Source organism: Bombyx mandarina, chromosome 19 (genome assembly GCF_030267445.1).
Source record: "Bombyx mandarina strain Sakado chromosome 19, ASM3026744v2".
NCBI lineage: Eukaryota > Metazoa > Arthropoda > Insecta > Lepidoptera > Bombycidae > Bombyx > Bombyx mandarina.
This window is the reverse complement of record NC_143225.1, coordinates 14,109,994-14,134,164: the sequence shown is the minus strand read 5'-3', so window position 1 is coordinate 14,134,164 and position 24,171 is coordinate 14,109,994. Positions and strand designations below refer to the sequence as shown.

General features: G+C 41.4%; 2 protein-coding genes across 3 annotated transcripts; one reads left to right on the top strand and one right to left on the bottom strand.

Annotated features, from left to right (window-relative positions):
- Nucleotides 1–1,106: 1,106 nt before the first annotated feature.
- tej (tejas) lies at nucleotides 1,107–19,494 on the bottom strand. 2 transcript variants are annotated; one of them, XM_089735459.1, is made up of 10 exons: nucleotides 19,323–19,494; nucleotides 18,541–18,737; nucleotides 16,451–16,557; nucleotides 15,537–15,892; nucleotides 14,092–14,203; nucleotides 13,511–13,784; nucleotides 8,286–8,473; nucleotides 7,740–8,109; nucleotides 6,855–6,968; nucleotides 1,107–4,130 (listed from the first exon to the last, which is right to left on the bottom strand). In XM_089735459.1, exons 2-10 carry the CDS (start codon nucleotides 18,727–18,729, stop codon nucleotides 3,855–3,857), a joined length of 1,986 nt encoding a protein of 661 aa, XP_089591585.1. In that variant the 5' UTR covers nucleotides 18,730–18,737; nucleotides 19,323–19,494; the 3' UTR covers nucleotides 1,107–3,854. The 2 variants fall into 2 exon arrangements, with proteins under 2 accessions (XP_089591585.1, XP_089591586.1); XM_089735460.1 differs by lacking the exon at nucleotides 19,323–19,494 and adding an exon at nucleotides 18,966–19,200.
- A 974-nt stretch (nucleotides 19,495–20,468) lies between these two features.
- On the top strand, nucleotides 20,469–21,496 carry ND-30 (NADH:ubiquinone oxidoreductase core subunit S3). The gene has a single exon (XM_028175429.2). It carries the CDS (start codon nucleotides 20,569–20,571, stop codon nucleotides 21,364–21,366), a length of 798 nt encoding a protein of 265 aa, XP_028031230.1. The 5' UTR covers nucleotides 20,469–20,568; the 3' UTR covers nucleotides 21,367–21,496.
- The last annotated feature ends 2,675 nt before the right edge of the window (nucleotides 21,497–24,171 follow it).

The following is a 24,171-nucleotide window of genomic DNA, read 5'->3' as shown; positions in this document are numbered from 1 at the left end:
ACGTGACAACGTCATAAGAAAATACTGATGGAATGGTTTCATTTTACAATTCAAAATTTAATTTTATTTCTTTGATAATATTTTGTATGGACAACTGAAACCAGATTCACTTTTCGTTGAACTTCTACTTGACGAAAACATGTAAATGTATTAATGTATAGCAGCTGTCCACGCGGATGCATCGCTCACTCAAGTAGGAGAGACAGATGTCGAACGCTGCCGAACGCGGAGGCCGATTGTGCCTCTTTGTCGCTCGTTGCGCGCTCTCGCTTGCACTTCAAGCCTTAAATGGAACGCCTCAATGAGTCATGTTTTTTCGTGCGTGCAGCCGGCTCCATCGAATTATAAGACGTTGTCACGTCAAAAATATACTTACTACAAGGTTAAATGAATGTAAAAACAATGTCAACTGGCAGCATAGTCTATATTATTATTTATATTTTTTATTGCTTAGATGGGTGGACGAGCTCACAGCCCACCTGGTGTTAAGTGGTTACTGGAGCCCATAGACATCTACTACGTAAATGCGCCACCCACCTTGAGATATAAGTTCTAAGGTCTCAGTATAGTTACAACGGCTACCCCACCCTTCAAACCGAAACGCATTACTGCTTCACGGCAGAAATAGGCGGGGTGGTGGTACCTACCCGTGCGGACTCACAAGAGGTCCTCCTACCAGTGATTACGCAAATTATAATTTTGCGGGTTATATTACGAGTAATATACTGAAATTGCTGCTTTTAGTGAAAATAGGATTCTTTGTACAACGTTAGGTTGTTCATTTATTAAATTGAATTTTGATTAAGCTGGATTTAGGATTACGGATAGGGATGGTTAGTTCGCTGGTCAAGCTCTTCGTCGTAATTGAAGAGTTCGATGAGGACGGTGACCGGTTTTTGAGAAACCTAAACACACCGAGTGGACCCGGGGGATCCGACAAGACATGTTTCAGGCGACGCTACTTTGCGTTGCCCCGTCGCCTGGGTCGAATATGTAGTTACATGGCCAAGATATTATTGGATATGGATGGGTATTAGTGGATAATGGCGACGCACTGCTGCGTCGAAGTAGCAACCAGTAGTAACTTTGGATTAAAATAATATAAATTCACTTTAATTCTTTAATTAAAAAAAATTGTATGTATCACAGCTACATATAAAATAACAAATAAACGATTGGCGCTCACACTGCGCTGTACTTATACAATACGTACTTACAAATATCATTCAAGCCTCTCTGTTAATACCGTCCATAACGCAAACTCTGATTACAGTGTGAAGCTGCCCCTTGCGTTTCGGCGCGCTCAGGCGTTACGGTGCTCGGTCACGTCTCGGGCGCCTTCGCCACGTACACATACTATACGACTATTAATCTTTGCATACATACAAATGGTCATCTTGGATGCATCCTATTACTAAGCATAAAGGACCCTAAAAGCCGTGGTTCTCAAATCGACCATCCATGTCTTACTATCTTAGTGCTAACGGGCTGTGTAACAACTAAATCTGCACAGGTGAGTAACCCGTGAAAATCTTAAGATTAATCTTACAATTATTACCAAACTGTCCCAAATCACACATAAGATCACATTTCTCAAACAAAAAAATGAAACAATCATAAAAAAAACCGACAGGTTCTTGTCAACCTTTGCAATACGGTTCTGACTAGTGATCAGCTTGCACGGGTTAATTGAAAACCTTTTGATTTTGCTGTTTGTTGTCACATTGTAAAAAACAACACAAAGTTTTTTGAATCTTAAAGACGACACCTTTTTGAAAAGACACCTTGCCAACTTCAAAATTCATCCGATCAGACAATATTAAAACATTTACGCTCCTAGTTTGGCGGCAGTATTTAGTTCACCTACTAATAGACAAGCTAAAACTTTGTGATGATAATCAAAACAATAATGGGCTTCCACTAATATTCGCAATGTAATGATTGATGGGTAACAATAGTGACGAGCTTCGTTATTGATCAATATCATGTATTTATTACATAAAAACTACGTGGATAATTACTTGGTACAACTAAGTACAATGGTGTGAACAAAAATAATTCTTATTTTAGCCTTATGACACATAAAGATATAAAAAGCTAACCGCATTGACATTTTAGTGCAAAATATTTAAAATAACTATGTTTCAAAAACATTGTGGATGCCAGCACTGACGCGCGACTGGAGTTTACTGTTTATGCGCGCTTTGAATACATAACAGGCAAAGGGACAAATAAACTGATCGCTTATAATTCTAAAAGTAGGTATGTACATAATTTATTCATATTCATATGTTATATTGATTCAGTTAAATATTATACACAAATCGTTTTTCGCATTAAAAGTGTATAATTTCCAAAACTATTCGAAATTGAGTTAATATGCGGAATCATTTGGTATCACCGGTATTTTTCTCATAAATACGGTCAAAAGAGCGTAGTTTAGTTTAATTTTTTTTTTTAGTTTACCCGTATTTTGACTACTGTTAACAAAATTAATACATAATTATCTTACTTTATTTTTAACTTTACTATTATCTTTTTTTTACTGTACTTTTCTTACTTTAAAAGACAGATAATGTAACTAGTAAAAAATAATAATGAATAAATGTTGCAAAGATGATTAATATTAAAAATATTACATGTTAAACCTTTAAAACACTCTCCTGTAAAATTTGTAAGTTTTGAGATTATACAGTTTTAATGCGAGAAGACGAAATAATACTCGTGTTCCCATCTATTGTGAGGTGCTATAAACGTTATTTATAATTGCTTAGACATCACCAGCAGAATTAAAGTGATGAAATAAATGACTTTGGACTAACATTTCTTACATTGTTAATTTTATTCAAATCATCATTACTGCCGTCTATGCTGAATCATTAGACTAACACAGTGTGTAGCGCAATAGAAATGTCAAGTAGACGTTGTAGTGAACTTGACGGTACATGGAACCCGACAGTTGGATACAATACGCTTTGACGTTTATGTGTTTTAGTCAAGTTTATCAATTTACTTGAATGAAAAAGATAACGCTCGATTTTACTTAACATAGTATAACTTCGTAAAATGAAAAATATTCTTATGAAATAAAGCAAAAAACAAAAACAAATAGTAGCTATAATCTACAAAAATATGAACTAGTCAATAAAAGTTAAATGATCACAAAACATCGAAATGATTACTTAAATGCATAAAATGAGGTAACGGTTTATTCGTCGAGATTCAAAGGTGGTCTACGTTATTCGATCCTACGACTTGCACTTTAATGTCTATTTATCCACATTTTATTAGTTTAGACAGCAGCCTCACAGCCCTACTCACATCAAGACTGGCTACATTTTCTGCAATATTCTTTACAAAGTTACAGATACAATGTGCACGATTGGAAGGTAATGAGGTGTAGATCCGCAGGGGATGTTGTATAAATTGGCAAAAGACAAGGCATTGCAATGGTATTGCAATGGTTTAATAAAGTAGTAGGAATTTCTCGACACCCCTAAGTTAAACGGTATTATGTAAGTACTGGCATTTTTAATGTCAAGCACATTTCATATACCTGCTGCCGGGACACGAAATTCTATATTTAAAGCGATAATGTACTCTCAGTACCATACCCCCGGGTCTCATTGTGCATATCCCTCTACCATACACGACGTATACCATACACGCCCTAGGCACAATTCATTATTCTTTTCAGGTAGTCAATTATCAACTGACACGTCACTTTACATACACGCACACACACACACTTAATTACAATTATTAATTACGAAATCGATAAATTTCAGCCGAAGTCATATAATGTAGATTATGTAACGTCAATTAATAAGATCAAGTCCGAGATCTATGAATGTTTAGAGCGGTTCGAAGCCGGGCGGGGGCTGTATGTTGTGCAGAAAAGGGAAGGGAGGCACACAGGGAGGCCAGAGGAGGGGCGGGGGTGGCGGCGGGGGCGACGGGGGCGCGGGGGGCGGCGGCGTGGGCGGCCTGTCCACGGGCACGTGGCGGCGGTAAGCCTCCACATAGTCAAGGTCGATCCCGTCGCGCAGATACCGGTGGATGTCCTCGTAGTTGGGCGTGTCTCCGGCCTCGAGCGCCTCGAATACCGGGTACAGGTAGGTCTCGGGCGTCTGCAAGCGTAATGCGACCGGTACAGACGGGGCACGGCCGAGGTTATATACCGGCGGCTGTACCCCAGCCCCCGCACACCCCCTCATTCCGCTAAGCTCAACGACGTTGCAAAGCTTCCGGATATAACCTCGCCGCCGCCGCGCGTCCGTGTCACGCACAGGTTAGCACACAGCCGTAGCAGCTCGCGGGAACAAGTGCACTGAGCTTTAGAAAGAGAAGGCTAGCTTCGGGTCTCTACACAATCAATTTGGCATCAATGTTACATACGTATGTATATTTGAGCACAACTTTTAAAAATAATTCAGGCGGATAAACTTTGCAAAGCCGAAGCTAGCCGATTCAGGCTGCTGTATGTAATAACAATAATTTTCAAACTATGTAATTTACTAAAACGCAAAATCATACAGACGTTAGATAAATTTTTGGAAAATGAATGGTGTCATCATGGGGTCAACGTGACCGGGGTGCAGCCGTGCCCGAAGATATAACGGTCATTTATTTTTATTTCAAAATAAATAGAATCATTTTATTCGCTATAGACCGGAGGCTTAAGTACATGTTTCTTGGAACCGCAATGTACACTGGAGACAGCAGTGGAAAGCGAAGTTCCGCGCCCAAAATTCGAATTGTGTGTGTGAACACGTGCTGGCGTGTTCTTGAACAGAACCACCATAGCACATCTCTCGATATCTCCGCGATAACTAAACTGGATTATGTTGATTCTTGTTGTTATCGCTCGGGTTCGGGATTATTTTTAATTTGGTTAAGATCTATTAAGTATTCCCGACCTCAATTATTAACATTGTTATTACGTCACGTGAGTCAGCGCCACCAATATGTAATAACCCTAGGGATTTTAAAAAAGCTAAATACTCATTTTGCATATTCTTTAAAATTTAGATTTACAATAAAGCAAACTTTAACAAACTGGACGGTATTGTTTAATTAATCTTAAATTAATTTATAGTAAAAAAATTATTTCTCATGAATAGTTCCAGCGTTTGTATTCCATTAATATACATCCATGGGCCTGGATGTGGGTGGGCAGAATGGCGCTGAGTGATTGCCTCGGACGGGACTTGGATGAAAGCGTGGAGGTTGAGGATGAAAGAGAATATTTCAATAATTTGCGTAATTACTGCTGGTAGGACCTCTTGAGAGCCCGCGCGGGTAGGTACCCTGCCTATTTCTGCCGTGAAGCAGTAATGCGTTTCGGTTTGAAGAATGGTGCAGCCGTTGTAACTTTACTGAGATCTTAGAACTTATATCTCAAGGTGGGTGGCGCCTTTACGTTGTACAAGTCTATGGGCTCCAGTAACCACTTAACACCAGGTGGGCTGTGAACACGTCCACCAATCTAAGTAAGAAAAAAAAATAGAATTTACAATAATATTTAAAAATATATATATTAATATTCCACAATAAAATTAAAACAGATCAATTAAACAAAAAAGTTAGATCTAGCACTACTAATATTTTTGATGGCCGATACGAAATGTTATTCACGTAGGTTACAAGAGGAACTGATCGAGAGGCCACTCGGCTAACGGCACTCGCTATTCTTAGGGCTTTTTTAGTTTTTAACACGAACGCCACGCGGCCCACCGGTGGGCCTAGCGTACTGTGGCATTCAGGCCAAGCCAAAATCAGGGATTCAGTATTATTTATCAACTTAAGATTTTCCTTCTAAAATTTAAAAATGCGATAATTTGCACGTAAGATATAAATTTGCGACATTTTTTGCGTTAAAAGGCTATAATCTTGATTAAAACTAAGTTTCTGTTGGATTTGAAAACCAAGGCGTTCGGTTCAGCTAAAGGGCCACGCGGTTCACTTCCGTATGCGTTTTGTTCGATAGCTAGGTACAATCTGTGGCTTGTAGGACTCACGGGTGACCCTCGTGGCCCGAACGCTTCAGTAAGATGAGGCTCACCGGTGAGCACCGCGGCCTAAATGCAAATACTTGGTTATTCATGTGGCGTTTAACGTGTTAAGCTTTAAATTTGTACATTTATTTTCTTGCAAAATCTTTAAAAATGTTGAATCAATTTACTGTTGGATTTTAAGAAGGTTATCCGATATCTGTGTTGTGTGTTCATGTAGACGTGCGTCATTCGGGTTTGCGAGGGTGTCTTCAAATAAATCAGTACTGAACCAATTCTCGCAGTCGTCATGGCCTAAAGCGTACTTGTATCGAGCGATGTTACTGAGCTGATGTCTTGTGATTAAAAATAAACTTTGCGCAATAACTAAACCATTGAGACATGTCTCAAGTGGAGATGCCTGTGGGGGGCAGCGGACGGGCCCGCGGCCTATTGATATAACGCCAATTGGAACATTTACGTCCTCAAGTAACGGCTCGTTGCCTGCTGTACTGACTGTACTGATCAGAGTGATTCTCGCTAACTATTTAACTTTTTACTCAGAGCCAACTTGTGTCTCAGAAACCTGTTGGTGACGTCGGGCGCGGCCGGGACTGCTTTGACGCGAGAGTGCAGAGCTTTGATCCGAGCCAAGCGGGACGACGACGCGTCCGACAGAACCGACTGTGCGTCCGGACACTCCCACTCCTGCATGCGCTGCGGCGAGCGCCCCACCAGCTCGGAGGCCGAGGCGGACACGTCGCTGCAGGCGTCGCGCTCCGCCCCGGGGCCCGCGGGCCGCAAGCCCGACAGCGCGCCCAGCAGCGAGCGCAGGTCCAGCCGCGGCGGGGACACACTCACCGTGAGCGCGGAGTCGGCGCGGGGCTCGGCGTGCCCGGACTTCACCAGCTCGCCCGTCACGCACACGTCCTCCTCGCCACTAGTGTCGATCAGGAACACCTCCATGATGTTCTCCTGCAAATAGCGTCCTGTGCACTGCCGCGACTGCCGCGCCGCGGGCGAGCGGCGGCGAGGGCGTGCACGAATTCAAGTAACAACCATAACGCAATGCCATTTTTTGCGCTTGTAGTCAGACAACTGTGGTGGTAATTGATCACCATCGCTCATGGATGTCAGCAATACCGAAGGTACAGCCAAGGCCCTGCCTCCAGCCGAGGACACGACATAGCTCTCAGGAAGCCCCGGAATAATTAATTTTAAAGATGAATGACAAATGAAATCTGAAATTCCCCCATAGACCCACTAATTCAATTAGGAGCAGGAGACTACACAGAGCGATAAAGATTTTAGTAAAGATCGTGTCACATGAAGGTGAACCTTCCACAGACCGGGCTATGAGCACAGGCGTATTACATACTAGTGATGGCAGAATGATGCTCCGGGTAGTTTTTTTTTTATTGCTAGATGAGTGGATGAGCTCACAGCCTACCTGGTGTTTATTGGAGCCCATAGACTTTTACGACGTAAATGCACCACCCACTTTGAGATATAAGTTCTAAGGTCTCAAGTATAATTACAACGGCTGCCCCACCCTTCAAACCGAAACGCATTATTGCTTCACGGTAAAAATAGGCAGGGTGGTGGTACCTTCCCGTGCGGGCTCACAAGAGGTCCTACCACCAGTAATAAAATACTCCGCTCCGCTCCGCTGTATACATGTCGTTGGTTGAAAACCTATTTATTAATACCTAATTTTATATATATAGATATATCGACATAGGCTACCTGGTGGTCCGCGGCCACGACGTGCGCCACGAAGGGCGTGTCCCGCACGAGGTTGAGGAAGTGCGCGGCGGCGGGGCGCGGCCAGCGGCGGCCCCGGGCGGCGGGCCGGGCCCCGGCCAGGCGGGCGCGCCACGCCTGGGCGGGCAGCGAGCCCCACGCGCGCCGCAGCGGCCGCAGCTCGGCCACGCGCGCGCGGCTCACCGTGCCGTAGTCCACGTGCCGCACCTTGACCAGGTCGGCGTCCAGCAGCTGCACGATGAGCGCGCGGTGCCAGTGCGCGGCGTACAGCGCGGCGACGTAGTGACCCGCCCGGACGGCGCCCGCCGCCAGCCGCCGCGCCGCGCCCGCGCCGCCCGCCCCGTAGTACGCGCTGCAACACACGCCGCAACACGCGCCGCCATCAAATATCTTCTCGACATTATAATAACACATTTTACATGCTTTTAAAACCCGTTTCGATAAAAAGAAATGAATTTTCCAAATAAAAAGGTATTCTTTTTAGTATACGATTAAAATGTCCCTCGCAGTAAGCTGCGCTGCACTCACTTCATTTCGTCCATGATGTTCTCCATGGCAATGTTGTAGTGGTCCCCGAGCCGGATGAGCCAAAAGTGCGAAGGGGAGTACACCTCCCCCACCAGCACCTCGAGCAGCGCCCCGGGCTCCGCGCACGGCCCGGGCGGCGGCACGCTCTCCATGTACTGCAGACAGTCCGACGGGAACACGTCCGGGTCCTGGACACACATCCTTCACACTGACAAGGAAGGATACTCCCCGTTCACTACCCGGGGCGCACACCGGGTCCTTACACAATCCCTTAATCTTTTTACAATCGAATCCCTGCTCCGAAACACATATTTATAACTAGCAACCCGCCCTCGCTTTGCTTCGGAAACATTAAATTTTATTACTGATAGCTGAGTCCGGCGATGTTACCCGCGGTTATTGTCGTATCGCGGGTGACGCCGCGGGGCAAAGCTTGTCTAAAAAAAGTAGCTTAAGTTACTCCTTATATCATCAGCTATCTATCAGTGAAAGTCCCGTCAAAATCGGTCCAGCCGTTCCAGAGATTAGCCGGAACAAACAGACAGACAGACAAAAATTGTATAAAATGTTATTTTAGTGTATGCACCGTAGGTATACATATTCATATGCATGTAGTAAAAAGAGGCTATTTCAATATTACAAACAGACACTCTAATTTTATTTATATGTATAGATTAACATACAATATATATAGTAGTCTCAAATAAAATAAACCTCCTATAGTTCGTTCGCGTTAAGAATGCAATGAGTCATTATTGTTCGCCGGCCTAACCCCACCCCTAACCGATCAAATCTTTTCAAATAACAAGATCAAGTTCACAGCGACCAGTTGAAGACATAGCTTTGAACGCTTCGATCAACAATAAGTAACTAGATAAAGGGATACGTACAAAATTAAAGCAAAAACTGTCCGCGTGAATATATACTTATATAGCTACATTCGTTTACTAACAAACGGAGAAAAAAGTTTTGAAACACTTTTACGTTCAAACTAATTACAACTATGGCACCTAGTAATAAAGTCACAACTCTCCAAAACATTATCTATAAATACTTACGATCATTCGTCACATAAAATGAGCAAAGCAATAAATTACTCCTGTCACTTACCAATAAAAATACATATGTTAAACAACTTTTAATGTTAAATCAATCTTAAGTGCAACAAATAAAGTAACTTTTCCGTTAATTGCTCTGAGAACTAACATCGTTTCGCTTTATTTATTTTTGCTTCTTGAAATGCCGATTTCTATTTACTACAGGAGGTAAGGGAGTCGCGCTGAACACTAAAATAATTTATTTATGAATTAAAGTAAAAGTTTAGTTGTTTACTTTTTATGTTTTGGAAATGTATGTTTGTTAGTATCTATACATTACTTATTATTATTTTATTAGCGTTACGTTTTTGTGTAATATATATTTTTAAGTTTTCGCGACCAGTGCACATAATAAAACAACGTTTAAACGGTTTCAAACGCGGTATTTTTATTACAATGTTTCGGCCACGTTTCAGTAGCCGTGAGCACGGAAGGCAAAGATGTCCAGTGTCAATAAGCGGAGATGTTAGCTGGCTTATAAAAGTCATCTCTTGTTTCTCTGGCGACAATCGAGATCCATTCTGCACACGTGATTGCTAGAAAAGCTAAAATAAAAATGGAAAGCTAAGTATCTAATGAGAGTCCAACAAACAGACACAAAAGCAGCATTAACCAATTTTAACCAACTAATTTTGAAGTAATGCTAACAAATTTTAAAAAATTATTACAACACAAATCTACTCCATGCATTTACTGTTCTGTTAAGCAAAAGTTTGTCCATGTGTTGGCCGAGTCTTGGCCAACATTTGTAGTGGTGGTTAAAAATCGGTAATTTTGTTCAAAATTGAATATTATTTATAAGTTTAAAGCTTAAAATATAGTTTATACTTCATGTACTTACCGAAAGTAAGATACTCCGGCCGTTAAATTGCTTTTTCGGGCCTTATTTTTGCAACTTTTGAATACTCACTGCGGTATTGTGAGACGGGTTGACATTGGCTGTGTATGAAGTGAACTAAACAAAATAAGAGCTCACATTTCAAGTGAGCTGTTATTTGACGAGACGGATTTTCTGCACCGACCCGAAATCTAGTTACTATTGTTGATCGAAGTTTGAACGCAACGGTTGTGCCCTGTGTTAACTAATTTATGTGTATTATCTATGTGAATTATATATTTTTTAAATGAATACCTCACCAATTCGTAAAAATAAAAGCGGTTCGGTAATTCAAAGTGGAAAGAGAAAAGTTACAATCTTTTTAAATAATTTAAACAGTTTGATGTAAATGTGACTATGGATAGCATAGTACAAATATTTTAAGACGCAATTCGTTTAGTAGACGCTGATGGAAGAAATGCTGCGACCACGTCTTACAAGAAGAAAATACCAAGTGGTAATTAGATGACGTCATGGAACTCGCTGCAGAAAGTTATTTTATTATAAACACTAACGAGGATACTAGCGATAGTAATTAAAATATTAATGACTTAATTTTGATTTTTAGCTTTTAAGTGTATTTTTTAAATTCATTCAACATAATCTTTAAAATTATAATTTGTTTGAATTTTAACAAAACTGGGCCGTAGAGGCGATGATGAGTTGAAAGTGGGGCCATTTGGATTTGGGCAGCGGAATCCCAGAGGACAGATGCTGGCGGACTTTACGGAGAAGGAAGGACTCTTTATGATGAATTCTTTCTTCAAGAAGCCGCCACAACGGAGATGGACCTGGTTGAGTCCCGACGGTGTAACAAGAAATGAAATTGACTTTATCATGAGCACCAACAGACAGATATTCAACGATGTCTCTGTGATCAACAGTGTTAAAACAGGAAGTGATCACCGAATCGTCAGAGGCATGTTGAATATCAATGTCAGACTGGAAAGATCGCGTCTGATGAAGTCAACGCTTCGACCGTCGAATGCACAAATCCAAAACCCCGAGAGCTTTCAACTCGAATTGGCTAATCGCTTCGAATGGCTAAACAGCTGCGCATCAGTGGACGATGTAAACAGCAGGCTGGTAGAGACTGTCCGTACGGTAGGGTCCAAATTTTTCAAAACCCACCGTAAGAATAGACCTCAGAAACTATCCGACCGCAGCCGAAACCTCATGGCTAGTCGACGTTTGATGACGCTCCAAACTACGGAGGACGCTGAGTCATATAGGCAACTCAATAGACATATCATGAAGTCCTTGCGACACGATCTACGCTCCTTTAATACTCAGCGTATTAAAGAGACGATTGAGCGAAACCAAGGCTCTAAAGTGTTCGCAAGAGACGCTTCTATTGGGCAAAGCCAGCTGACGAAGCTGAAGACCGAAGATGGACGTGTAACGTCGAATAAGTCCGAGGTCCTGCGGGAGATAGAGAGGTTCTACGGGCAGCTGTTTACCTCGGTCTCAGCTGAACCGCAAGGTTTAGCTGCAGACCCTAGAGCCAAGCTAACCCGACACTACACCGAAGACATCCCGGACATCAGCCTGTACGAGATTAGGATGGCTCTCAAACAGCTTAAGAATAACAAGGCACCGGGCGAGGATGGAATAACTACGGAGCTTCTGAAAGCGGGCGGGACGCCGGTACTGAAAGTCCTTCAGAGGCTCTTCAATTCCTCTTTGCTCGATGGAAAACCGCCACAGGCATGGAGCAGGGGTGTTGTGATCCTGTTCTTCAAAAAAGGTGACAAAACCTTATTGAAGAACTATAGGCCCATAGCACTGCTGAGCCATGTCTACAAGCTGTTCTCGAGAGTCATCACGAAGCGTCTCGAACGCAGGTTTGATGACTTCCAGCCTACAGAACAAGCCGGTTTCCGAAAAGGCTACAGTACCATAGACCACATACAGATACTGCGGCAGATTGTACAGAAGACCGAAGAGTACAATCGGCCATTATGCTTAGCGTTTGTGGACTATGAGAAAGCCTTTGATTCCGTCGAAACATGGGCGGTCCTTAGATCTCTCCAGCGGTGCCGTATTGACCACCGGTACATCGAAGTATTGAAGTGTTTGTATAATAACGCCACCATGTCAGTCCGAGTACAGGAGCATTGCACGAAGGAAATCCCTGTAAAGAGAGGAGTGAGATGAGACAGGGAGATGTGATATCTCCGAAACTGCTTATCACTGCTCTGGAGGATTCCTTCAAGCTTCTGGAATGGAAAGGTCTTGGCATCAATATTAACGGCGAATACATCACTCATCTTCGGTTTGCCGATGACATCGTGGTCATGGCAGAGTCGCTGGAAGATTTAGGGCGTATGCTCGGTGACCTCAGTAGGGTTTCTCAACAAGTGGGTCTTAAAATGAACATGGACAAAACAAAAATCATGTACAATGTCCATGTTGCACCCACCATAGTTACTGTTGGGAGTTCTACTCTTGAAGTTGTTGACGAATATATATACCTAGGACAGGCAGTCCGATTAGGTAGGTCCAACTTTGAGAGAGAGGTCAGTAGACGGATCCAACTCGGCTGGGCAGCGTTCGGTAAACTGCACAACGTCTTCTCGTCCAAAATACCTCAGTGCCTTAAGACAAAGGCGTACAACCAATGTGTGTTACCAGTGATGACTTACGGCTCGGAGACGTGGTGCTTCACTAGGGATCTTTTTAGAAGGCTCAAAGTCGCGCAGCGAGCTATGGAGAGGGCTATGCTCGGCATTTCTCTACGTGATCGAATCCGAAATGAGGAGATCCGTAGAAGAACGAAGGTTGCTGACATAGCCCGTAGAATTAGTGAACTGAAGTGGCAATGGGCCGGCCACATAGCACGAAGAGAGGACGGTCGATGGGGCAGAAAGATCCTGGAGTGGCGACCACGTACTGGCAAGCGCAGTGTGGGACGGCCACCTACTAGATGGACAGACGACCTAGTAAAAAGCGCTGGGTCTCGTTGGATGCAGGTGGCAATGGACCGGTCGCACTGGAAATCTATTGGAGAGGCCTATGTTCAGCAGTGGACGGCGATAGGCTGAAATGATGATTAATTTTAACGCCACTGTGAATAAACCTTTACCCTGCAGTTTGAGGCAGGGTAAAGGCCTAGAGCCTGGTTGACTGGCGACTCGCTACATTCTTAGCGCGAACGAACTATATACGAGCTTGTTGAGGTGAGCAGAACGAGAGGATCAAATCTATGGACTTGAAGTGACGTAAAGTTTCTTAATGAAATGTAAACGTACAAATTCGATGCCAGGCAGCGCGTCCTCGGGGTCCACGTGCGCGCGGCGCGGGGGGCGGGCGCGCGGCGGGGCGGGCGCGCGGGCGGGGGGCGCGGGGGCGGGGGCGCGGGCGGGCGCGCGGGCCGGGGGCGCGGGGGCGGGGGCCGACAGACTCAGCAGCCAGTCGCCCGTGTCGTGGGGCCGGCTCGCGTGTATGCTCTCCAGAGCGTACACCAGGCTGATGATGCTCGTATACCCGTAACGCGTGAAGTTCAACTCCTTCTTGTAGCGATCCCTGGAGTCAGAGTGAGACTGTGTGTAAAGAACCGCGTCCGAAAACTGTTTATAATTTGCATTATATGTCATGTCGCCGCGTGTAGAGTAAGGACGCTACAGATATGGGCGAGACGTGAGGCGACTAGTAATTCTCAAAAGAAAAAAATGACAAAATTGTGTCAAAAAATGCTAAAAATTTTCAACTGTTCATAGGCCGAGCTGTTGAACTTGTATTTGTACTCATGGATGCTCAACATAGTAACCGAGCAAACTTCACGAGTATACCTTGCAGAGAAACTTATGCAAGCAGCTGCCAAATGTCGCACCTGTACAACCCTATCAGGTCCGTGCACCAGATGCCCTCCGGATGTTCCGCTACCAGATCGTAAATTTCTCTCTTCAAATTTTCCAATTTAACCAACTTTGAACTGCTTGTACCTGGATAAATCGTAATTTACAATTACATGATAATATCTTACATTAGGTACATTCTTCTTATAACAAGTATTCTCTGGACGTTTTTGCTGGCACTGTTGACAGTTTTAGACGAGAAGTCTACAGCCTTGCTCAATGAGTTTTTTCAATTAAGTAATAGCGTATTTGGTAGTAAATGTGTAATAATGTAAGGTCTTCATGTAATGTTATATATAGTTTTTCTTTGTTTTTTATATAATGAACCGCTTTTTTTTATGCATGCAGTCGGTACCTGTAATTGTGTTAGCATTTAGTGTGAAATCAATGTATATGTCTGATGTCTGATATGAATCAATGTGTATGTAACCTGTAATGTTCTGTGCTGATGTATAACATGTTACCCAATAAATAAAATAAAATAAAATAAACATAAACATTCTTCGAATAGTAAAAATGAAAATCAGCTTTTTCGTGGCTGACGGTACAATTGTAACGTGCAGTGATGTAGGTTACGCGAACATTAGGACGCGCACTCACTAGCACATCTGTTTCGGCTGTAAAATATATACATACATATCCTGGACCAAAAAAATTCCAATCCATTTGTAGAAGGCAACAGGGACACAGTCCAGGCCATCGGATATGTTTACCAACTTAGTTTTTGGAAATAATATTCTGAGTCACATTTTTTTTTTGTCCTATAAAGGGAATCGTATTCTCGACCAAGACTTTTTAGATAAGTATAGGCCAACGTTCAGAAGTGTGGTAATCATACACTATTACTGGGGAATGCGGCTAATAATAATTAAACATATAATTAGTGATTATATTATACCGGCGAGGTCAGAGTCGATTCCCTTTCAACGGACTTTCGGGGCGGAGTGAATGCTACAGATTTGCGAGACGGGATTTACTTAGGTTTTTTTTTATTGCTTACATGGGTGGACGAGCTCACAACTCACCTGGTGTTAAGCGGTTACTGGAGCCCATAGACATCCACAACGTAAATGCGTCACTCACCTTAAGATATAAGTTCTAAGGTCTCAAGTATAGTTACAACACCACCCTTCAAACCGAAACGCATTATTGCTTCACGGCGGACTCACAATAGGTCCTACCAACAGTTAAAAATAAAAATAAATTGATTTGATTTGATTTAAGTTAGGTCTAACATCTCTTTGGAACAGGGCATTATCGAATCGAGCTCCGGTGAGTGGTCTGGTCACTCCTCGTACCTACGCACCGTGACGTCACCCGGGAACAGTCCCGGGCGCGGCGCCACACGACGTCGCTATCAGGTCCGGAATGACGGACCTCGGAATGGAATACTTGTCCGATTAACGACGTATATACTCACTTGAAGAAGACTGTCTGCCGGAATCGTTATCTTGCGAGGAGGTCCTGCCATTACTCTCGTAACCCCAACTGATTTCGCAGTCATAGGCCGGTATTCTCTTCCTCATAAAACTTCGTAGTGCATCTTGAGAACAAATCGTCGAGTCTTGGGTACTGACTCGGTGCTGAGGTGTGCTGTCCGCTGAGTCAGTATTGTCAGTCAGTTTCAGTTCAACCATTTTTTTCTCTACAGTGTTTTCCACATTTTTGGTCGCGGCTGCTTTCGGTTTAGTGTTTGGATTCATTTCTGTTTCTTTTTTGGCGATGAATGTATTAACTATCAAGTCATTCATTGGCACACTTTGTCTTTTACCTTTCCTGTAAATTAAACAATCTGTGTTGACAATATGACAACAGAAGTACACATCAGGAGTTCGCTGTCCGTGACCGCGAGCCTCACATCAGTTTAACGTTTGAAGTTTTGAGCCTTATTAGTTTAACGCACGTATCGGAGTCATGATTATAGGTTATCTTGTATGGTCGTGCTGAGCATTGCTGGTGAGAATTGGAGAGGCCTATGTCCAGCAGTGGACTGCTATAAGCTGATGCTGATGATGATGATTTGCTGTTATTTTTATTCAGCTTTCTATAGTTTTCAGTAAATAACAAGCAAGACTGAAGTTCTTTTTAGTCCATATTTTTAACTTAAGAACACTTTAACGTCGCGTGACGTTACATTCTCCTCTCTGCCAGTCTTTAAGATATTGTAAGAGAAATACGTCCCCAGCCTTCGGTCTCGGCAGTTCGACCTCACGTGTGAGACACGCGTGTTATCGCTAGGACGCGACTCCTCCTATAGTACTTATTTTATATATTGGTATATCGTGATTTAGTCCAATTCCGATGGTTAAAACCTCACAAATCAATTATACTTACACTCTGACATTGGTGGGAGCCTTTTGCTTCCTAACAAATTTATCGATGTGTTTGAGATTGTCAGGAACTATCAAAGTGAGCACAGGGTTGCTTGATACTCCTCCAAACTGTAAATAAACATTTATTGATGAATTCCCCTAACAATATGGTTCACTTCAGTAGATAATTAAAATTTGTTTTTTTAGGAAAAAATCACTGATGACTGCATCTTCGATTTTCATGTTCTATCACAGCCACGCACGGCAATAACGTCATTTTGCTTTAACACTTTAGTTAATATTAATATTCTCTTGCGCCATTCACGTATGATTAACACTACTTTTACAATTTAATCTTGCATTTTCTGACATGTCATGTTTTACAATTTTAGTCGCAACGACTAATCACGGCGACACACTGATCTTTATGAAATTTCTAATTAGAGCATCGTCCTAACTACCTCCAAATAATTTAGAAAAAATATAATTTTTCTCGAAACTCAAGAGGATCTACCGATTTCTTGAAGTCTGTTTCATCTTAACGATAATAATATTCCAGGTGTTAGCTTAGGGCCAACCAACTTTTCCGTTAAAGTTTTGTCTCAATTTATTTCAGCTGCATGGTATACTTTTGTCGAATATTGTCATAGAATATTGCGTACTGTTGTCTAGAGCATGTTGACACACCGGAGACTTATACTAACTATACTAAGCAGTCACTCTCTTGGCGTCTCCAATATGTAGTATTTACCCATCCCATAGCTCACGAAAACGTAAGTAAAAGGTTGTTATAATGCCACTTTCCAATACTTAAGCTAATAAAACATTCAAAACTTAGGACACTGTTGTAATAAGCATCTATCTCACGGTAATCTAACACAGTGACTCATATAGTAGTGGAGTTTATATTAGTAGTTGATGATTTTAATTCAATTATATTTCATGTTTATTTATTTTTATTTATTAATAATACTGACAAATTGTAATTTTAACTTAATTTTATTTTAATTCAAATATTATGTAATTGTATGTGAAATTTTAAAGGCTTAAGTGGCTTGAAATAAACGCATTTTATTTATTATTTTATAAACTTCATTAAAGCTACTTTTACAGTTTGATCTCACATTTAACATTTTCATTTAATTATTTCTTTACAGATACTTTAGGGGTTTCGTGGTCACAGACTACTTGGGTGTAACACACACACAACACTACATTTTAATATTGGGCTACATCAATTTTTTCTATATAAAAAATGACATTCATGTTTCTTTCTGTTGAAATAATAAAATGAGAGCAATAAATGTAAAATTAAACAGTGAAAGTAATTTTATTTATGATGATTAGGGAATCTATTTGAATGTTTGCTTTGTCTGATAATAAGTAATCCTGGCTATTGTGTATTGGACTTCAAAGTCAATCCCCCGTCAGAGTCAGTATACATATATCAGATACTTGAAATTCAGGGTCTGGATGTTGTTATTGTAAGCTATGTGGGTTTCCAATAATTACATCATAACACTGAAGACAATCTGAATTTGGCATTTTGAATGTAAAATGTTAATTATTTTTCACCAAAAAAAGGTTGAATCAGCTGATGTTCACACGCTGGCTTTTCTTTAAATTATAAGTTCACAAAATAGAAGTAAGTAATCTTTCCTTAGAAGATTAATCTTCTATAAATGAAAGATGTACATCATTTATTGTTAATATATTGATTGACTCCAAGAACTTCAAGTTATAAATGATACTTTTTAATTTTAGATTTTATGTACTTCTTCAATGAAATAATTAATGTTAAGACATTAACTACCACTATGGATTTTTTCATAATTAGAGCATAAAGAGCAAAGTTTAATTTAATCATGATATATATTAAGAATTTTAATATTATTAATTGTAATACTAATTCTTGCTTCAAGAGTCTGATAGTGGTTGTGGTGATAAATTGTAAGGTGGGCAGTGGCTGTGATGTTTATGTATTATAGTAATTGTGTGTGTAACGGCAGTAAGAAATTTGCCATCTTTATCAATAAACAGATAGCAACATACCACACTATGCAAGCAGAAATTATTACTACCAACTATTGAACTCAATTCACAAAATCTCACCAAGAAACAGTCACTGCAGCGTTCTTTGAGGAAAGTGAGTAGATCTCGATGTCCATATTTGGCTATTGGTATGTGCTCTCCCATCATACTGCGGTAGTCCCTCAATAATGAGCGTAGGTCCACTTGCGTAGGACTAGACACCACAAGGGACCGCAGGACTCCCTTCAATTTTTGAAGATCCTCCTCCATAATTGTTTCTGTTGCAATTTAGAAGAAGAGCCTAGTATACTCTTTCACCCATAATATTTTAAAAAGTGTCATTCCAATATAGTTTATTTAAATCTTTGTAAGCATTGGAAGATGCTATACAAAATGTTTGTTATTTTAAGATATCTATAACATATGTATGCATAGAGCCTTCTAGTACAGTATACTTGCATATAACAAGTGTACTAATGTTAAACATTGCATAAATGTGTACCTACCAAGAGTAAGGTTTTACCCAAGCACTCTAACAATATGATCTCTTGAGAATAAATGTCATGTTGGGCACATCTGATCAAAAATATATTCAAGGTAGAGTGAAATTTTCCAAACCAAATGGATACCAGTATAAATGGATTCCATGGATACCAGTTACCACAGGGTCAGAAGCTTATTTGTGGGCAAAGATAATACAGTAGACAGGTAAAAGGGATAAAATTATAAAATTGGTTGTATCATAACCGTGACAATCTATACATAATAAATTTATTTTGATGTTTCTCAAATTTAACGAAAACTCGACACTGTTATTAATTTCGAAAACAATATAAACAAAACTTTAATAGTAATCGTCATACCTGTTGATTTCGCCTGAAAGAATATTGTAATTTTATGTAGATTTTCATCAAATAATCCAATAATTGCTACAATATTAGCGTATCTATTGATTGCATTTATGGTATTCTTATATATAATTGCTTCTGTTGTCTTTAAATAATGTTTTTATGGTTATGTTTAATTCTTCTATTGGATATGCAAAAGGAACATAGCCCATAAATAAAACTGTTATAATATAAAGCTAAGTCTTTAATTTAAATAAAAAATAATAATAATAATAATAATAATTAAATGAGATCTACTTTATGTAACTATACTTGAGACCTTAGAATTTATATCTCAAGGTGGGTGGCGGAAATGCGGACTGCGATGCGGTCCGCATTTTCGTCGTCGCTGTCGTCGCCGAACATACTGTGGAAGAGCAACCCGGTCGGCGGTGTATCGCGTTCCGACCCGGCAGGCTGGTTCTGGCCCAGCGGGGTATCCCGGAACACCAGCGGCATCGCCCGGGCGGCCTGAAGGGCCGCTGTACCGCGGAGACTGACGTCGTTGGTCGTCGACTATCGCCTCGACGACCCGTCGGTCGGGCGTCCTCGGGGTGGCGCCGCGTGTCTGGTTGTAGTGTTGACCGCGGGAACCCCCCTACTCTGACCGGGTTTTGACCCCGGACGGAGATCGGACGCCGGGTGTAAGAGTGCAGGGGAGTCGTTTAGTGGGTGGGCCCTAAATTCCTTGGGCCCGCGGTCTGCTCTCAACACCTGCAGATCGTAGAGTCTCACATACCCCGCGCGCCCCCTAGGCGCGGGGACCTCGAAGGAGGTTCGGCCCTCGGCCCGGAAAAAAAAAAAAAAAAAAAGGGTGGCGCATTTACGTCCTAGATGTCTATGGGCTCCAGTAACCACCTAACACCAGGTGCACTGTGAGTTCGTCCACCCATCTAAGCAATAAAAATAAAAAGATCAGATACAACAAAACCGTTACATACTGTTCTGTAGAAAAACATTCTAACTGTAGGATAATAAATGTAGAAGAGAGTAAATTTTTATAATCCTAAAATCGTCTAAAATTTTTATCTATGAATTTCGATCCCGTTTGTTCTAGCGATCCTTCTTCAAAGATTTACCTTTCGGGCCGTGTACTGTCTAGTGTGTCTAGTGTCAAATAAAACACAAAAGTCAAAGTCAACTATGAAATGTTTATGTCGTTTCCTGAGATTTTCGATCGAATTTAATTACGTAAGGAATTAGTTTATTTTGCTAGAACATTATGTCCTTCTTCTTAAAACGCACTATTGGTGCGGGAAACGGCGTCGGACGAGCTATTTTAAACAGTACCAAAATACCTGGTGTCCAGCGCGTAGCGACAAAATCTACCGAAAAAACCCCAGTACAAGAGACACGACCTACTGTAGCCAAATTAGATCCACTGCAAAAGGCGCAGCTCGTCGACTTCGGCAAATATGTAGCTGACTGTCTACCCAAGTATGTGCAGAAAGTACAGCTGACTGCCGGCAACGAACTAGAGGTGCTCATTCCTCCGGACGCAGTCATCCCGGTTTTATCCTTTTTGAAGGACCACCACAGCGCTCAGTTTGCAAACCTTGTCGATATCGCTGGCATGGACGTACCCTCGCGCTCAAACAGATTCGAAATCATATATAACATACTTTCTCTACGTTACAATGCCCGAATAAGAGTCAAAACTTACACTGACGAGTTGACTCCTGTAGACTCAGCCTGCGATGTATTCAAGGCCGCAAATTGGTACGAACGAGAGATCTGGGACATGTATGGAGTATTTTTTGCTAACCATCCTGATTTAAGAAGGATTTTAACAGATTACGGTTTTGAGGGGCACCCTTTCAGGAAGGACTTCCCTCTAAGTGGATATGTAGAAGTTCGTTATGACGATGAGCAGAAGCGTGTGGTGGTCGAACCCCTTGAGTTGGCACAAGAGTTCAGACGCTTTGAACTGAGTGCACCATGGGAGCAGTTCCCTAACTTTAGAGCCAACCCTGTAACAGAGGAAGTAGTGAACCCATCTGAGGATCAACCAAAAAAATAACAATGCATAACTGATTGTGCAATTTATCTGAAATGTAAATTTTAGTAACATCTTTCTCGACTTATATTAGTTCTGGAAAATATTTCAGAAAATTAATCTTACAATAAAGAGTAAAAATATAAAGAGATAATGCCTATTATTTTTTCAACCTTTGTTTGAAACAATTTTTGTATTGTTAGATAATTATTTAAAATTGTAGTGATATTCGGATGACAAGTGGTGATGGTCCTATTAGTATAGATAGGAACTTAGCTTACCTTCCAGCCAATGTAGATATTACTAAACACCATTTACAATAAAATGAATACTGCAGGGATCAATTTGACTGATGTATTTTTTTTCCTACCTATGCTGATAGCCCTGAGAGGCTATATCGGCGTTACCCTAGCGGGTAGGTGAGCCCTTGGGGTCTCAAATCGGACGTGTTGCTAACACTGGCCCTAGCAAGAGCATTGCTTTGCAGAATCTACCACCGGATCGGAACCGCGACCCACTGAGAAAATCTGGTGAGAAACTCAGTGGGCTGTGTCTGAGGGTTAATTTGCTCGCCGAACTCTTCGACGAAAATGATGACCGGTACTTGAGGTACCTAAAAGCATCGTTAGTGGATTGGGAGGATCCGAAATGACGTCTTTTTGGTAACGGTGACCGATTAACATTCGGTCCGCAGGATCGATTATGTAGTTACCGGCGGCCACGACAGGAAGGTTTTCGTGTCGTGCCGCCTTCTCCAAGTGGCGCATTGATGCCAACTGTATATACTTACTGATTGAGTCAAGCTCCAGGTTATTATGGAGATGGACCGATGTGTTGATTTAGAATTTTAAAGCAAAAGTGATTGAATGAATGAATTTTGGCAGTTCTCAGTAATGTAGATGTGTTCTACATTTTTAAATTATGTTATTACTTAGATGGGTGGAGGAAGAGATTACGGCCTACCTGATGTTAAGTTGATACTGGAACCCATAGACATCTACAACGCAAATACCGCCACCAACTTAGAGACATAGGTTCTAAGGTCTCCGTTTTAACAATACAACGGCTGCCCCACCCTTCAAACCGATAAGCATTACTGCTTTACAGAAATAGGCAGGGTGGTGGTACAGAACTTTTATTATTATTTTTTATTGCTTAGATGGGTGGACGAGCCACAGCCTACCTGGTGTTAAGTGGTTACTGGAGCCCATAGACATTTACGACATAAATGCGCAACCTTGAGATCCAAGTTCTAAGGTCTCAAATATAGTTACAGCGGCTGCCCCACCCTTCAAACCGAAACGCGTTACTGCTTCACGGCAGAAATAGGCAGGGTGGTGGTACCTACCCGCGCGGACTCACAAGAGGTCCTACCACCAAACTACGAACTACGCAAAATATATTTTTTTCGGGTTATTTAATAATAATTAACCAGATGATGACCGAGCTTTGCTCGCTTTTTTTTGATAACGCCATCTTGTTGTGTCTTTAAAGCGGTTAGCTGCCCTCAATTAAGAAAAATAGTATTATTATTCGCCAATAGATGTCGGGAAGAGTTGATTATTGAGAACACGAATAAAACAACATTTTCTAAAAATAAATCGTAGCTAGATCGATTTATCGCCCCCGAAATCCCCTGTATACAAAATTTTATGAAAATCGTTGGAGCCATTTCCGAGATTCAGATTATATATACATGTATTAATATACAAGAATTGCTCATTTAAAGGTATAAGATTTTGCGGGTTTGATTTTTATTACATGGTGTCATTCCTTCACTGTGGAAGTAAATCGTGAACATTTATACATATTTCATTAGAAAAATTGGTACTTTTTTTTTTTTTTATTGCTTAGATGTGTGGACGAGCTCACAGCCCACCTGGTGTTAAGTGGTTACTGGAGCCCATAGACATCTACAACGTAAATGCGCCACACACCTTGAGATATAGTTCTATGGTCTCAGTATAGTCACAACGGCTGCCCCACCCTTCAAACCGAAACGCATTACTGCTTCACGGCAGAAATAGGCGGGGCGGTGGTACCTACCCGTGCGGACTCACAAGAGGTCCTACCACCAGTAATTACGCAAATTATAATTTTGCGGGTTTGATTTTTATTGCACGGTGTTATTCCTTCATCGTGGAAGTCAATCGTGAACATTTGTTGAGTACGTATTTCATTAGAAAAATTGGTACCCGCCTGCGGGATTCGAACACCGGTGCATCGCTACATACGAATGCACCGGACGTCTTATCCTTTAGGCCACGACGACTTAATATAGGTATTGGCCTGCGGGATTCGAACATTGCTCGATACGAATGCATCGACAATTTCTTTTATGCCGGCCACTCACATGCGGGCAAATCGATGCCTCCAATGAACACTACGCTAACTCCAAATTCGTAGATTTACAGGAGGAGCGTTTAAACGAAAAAAGTTGATAAAATCTTTATTATTGCAGATATATTTATGATTTTTTTGTGTAACTAGCTGATTTACTCTTGCTTCGAACCCCATCAATAATGATTAATTGTAATACTTTTAACATAGTAAAGCGATTTGCAAGAAAAACGAAAATTTCAAAATTTTGAGTTAGAGTAGTGTTCATTGGAGGCATCGAAACATTCGTACATTGTACGAATGTTTGCGCGCATGTGAAGGGCCGTCAAACATTCATTCGCAAACTTAGCGGCTGTGCAAATGGGTTCGAATACTCAATTTGCGAACCCGTTTGCGCTTCCTCCCACACTTGTTTACGAATGCCTCACGAATTTCTCCTCTTTTTTAATTCGTCAATAGAACATTGAAGAGAAAAAGAGTTTTGAATTC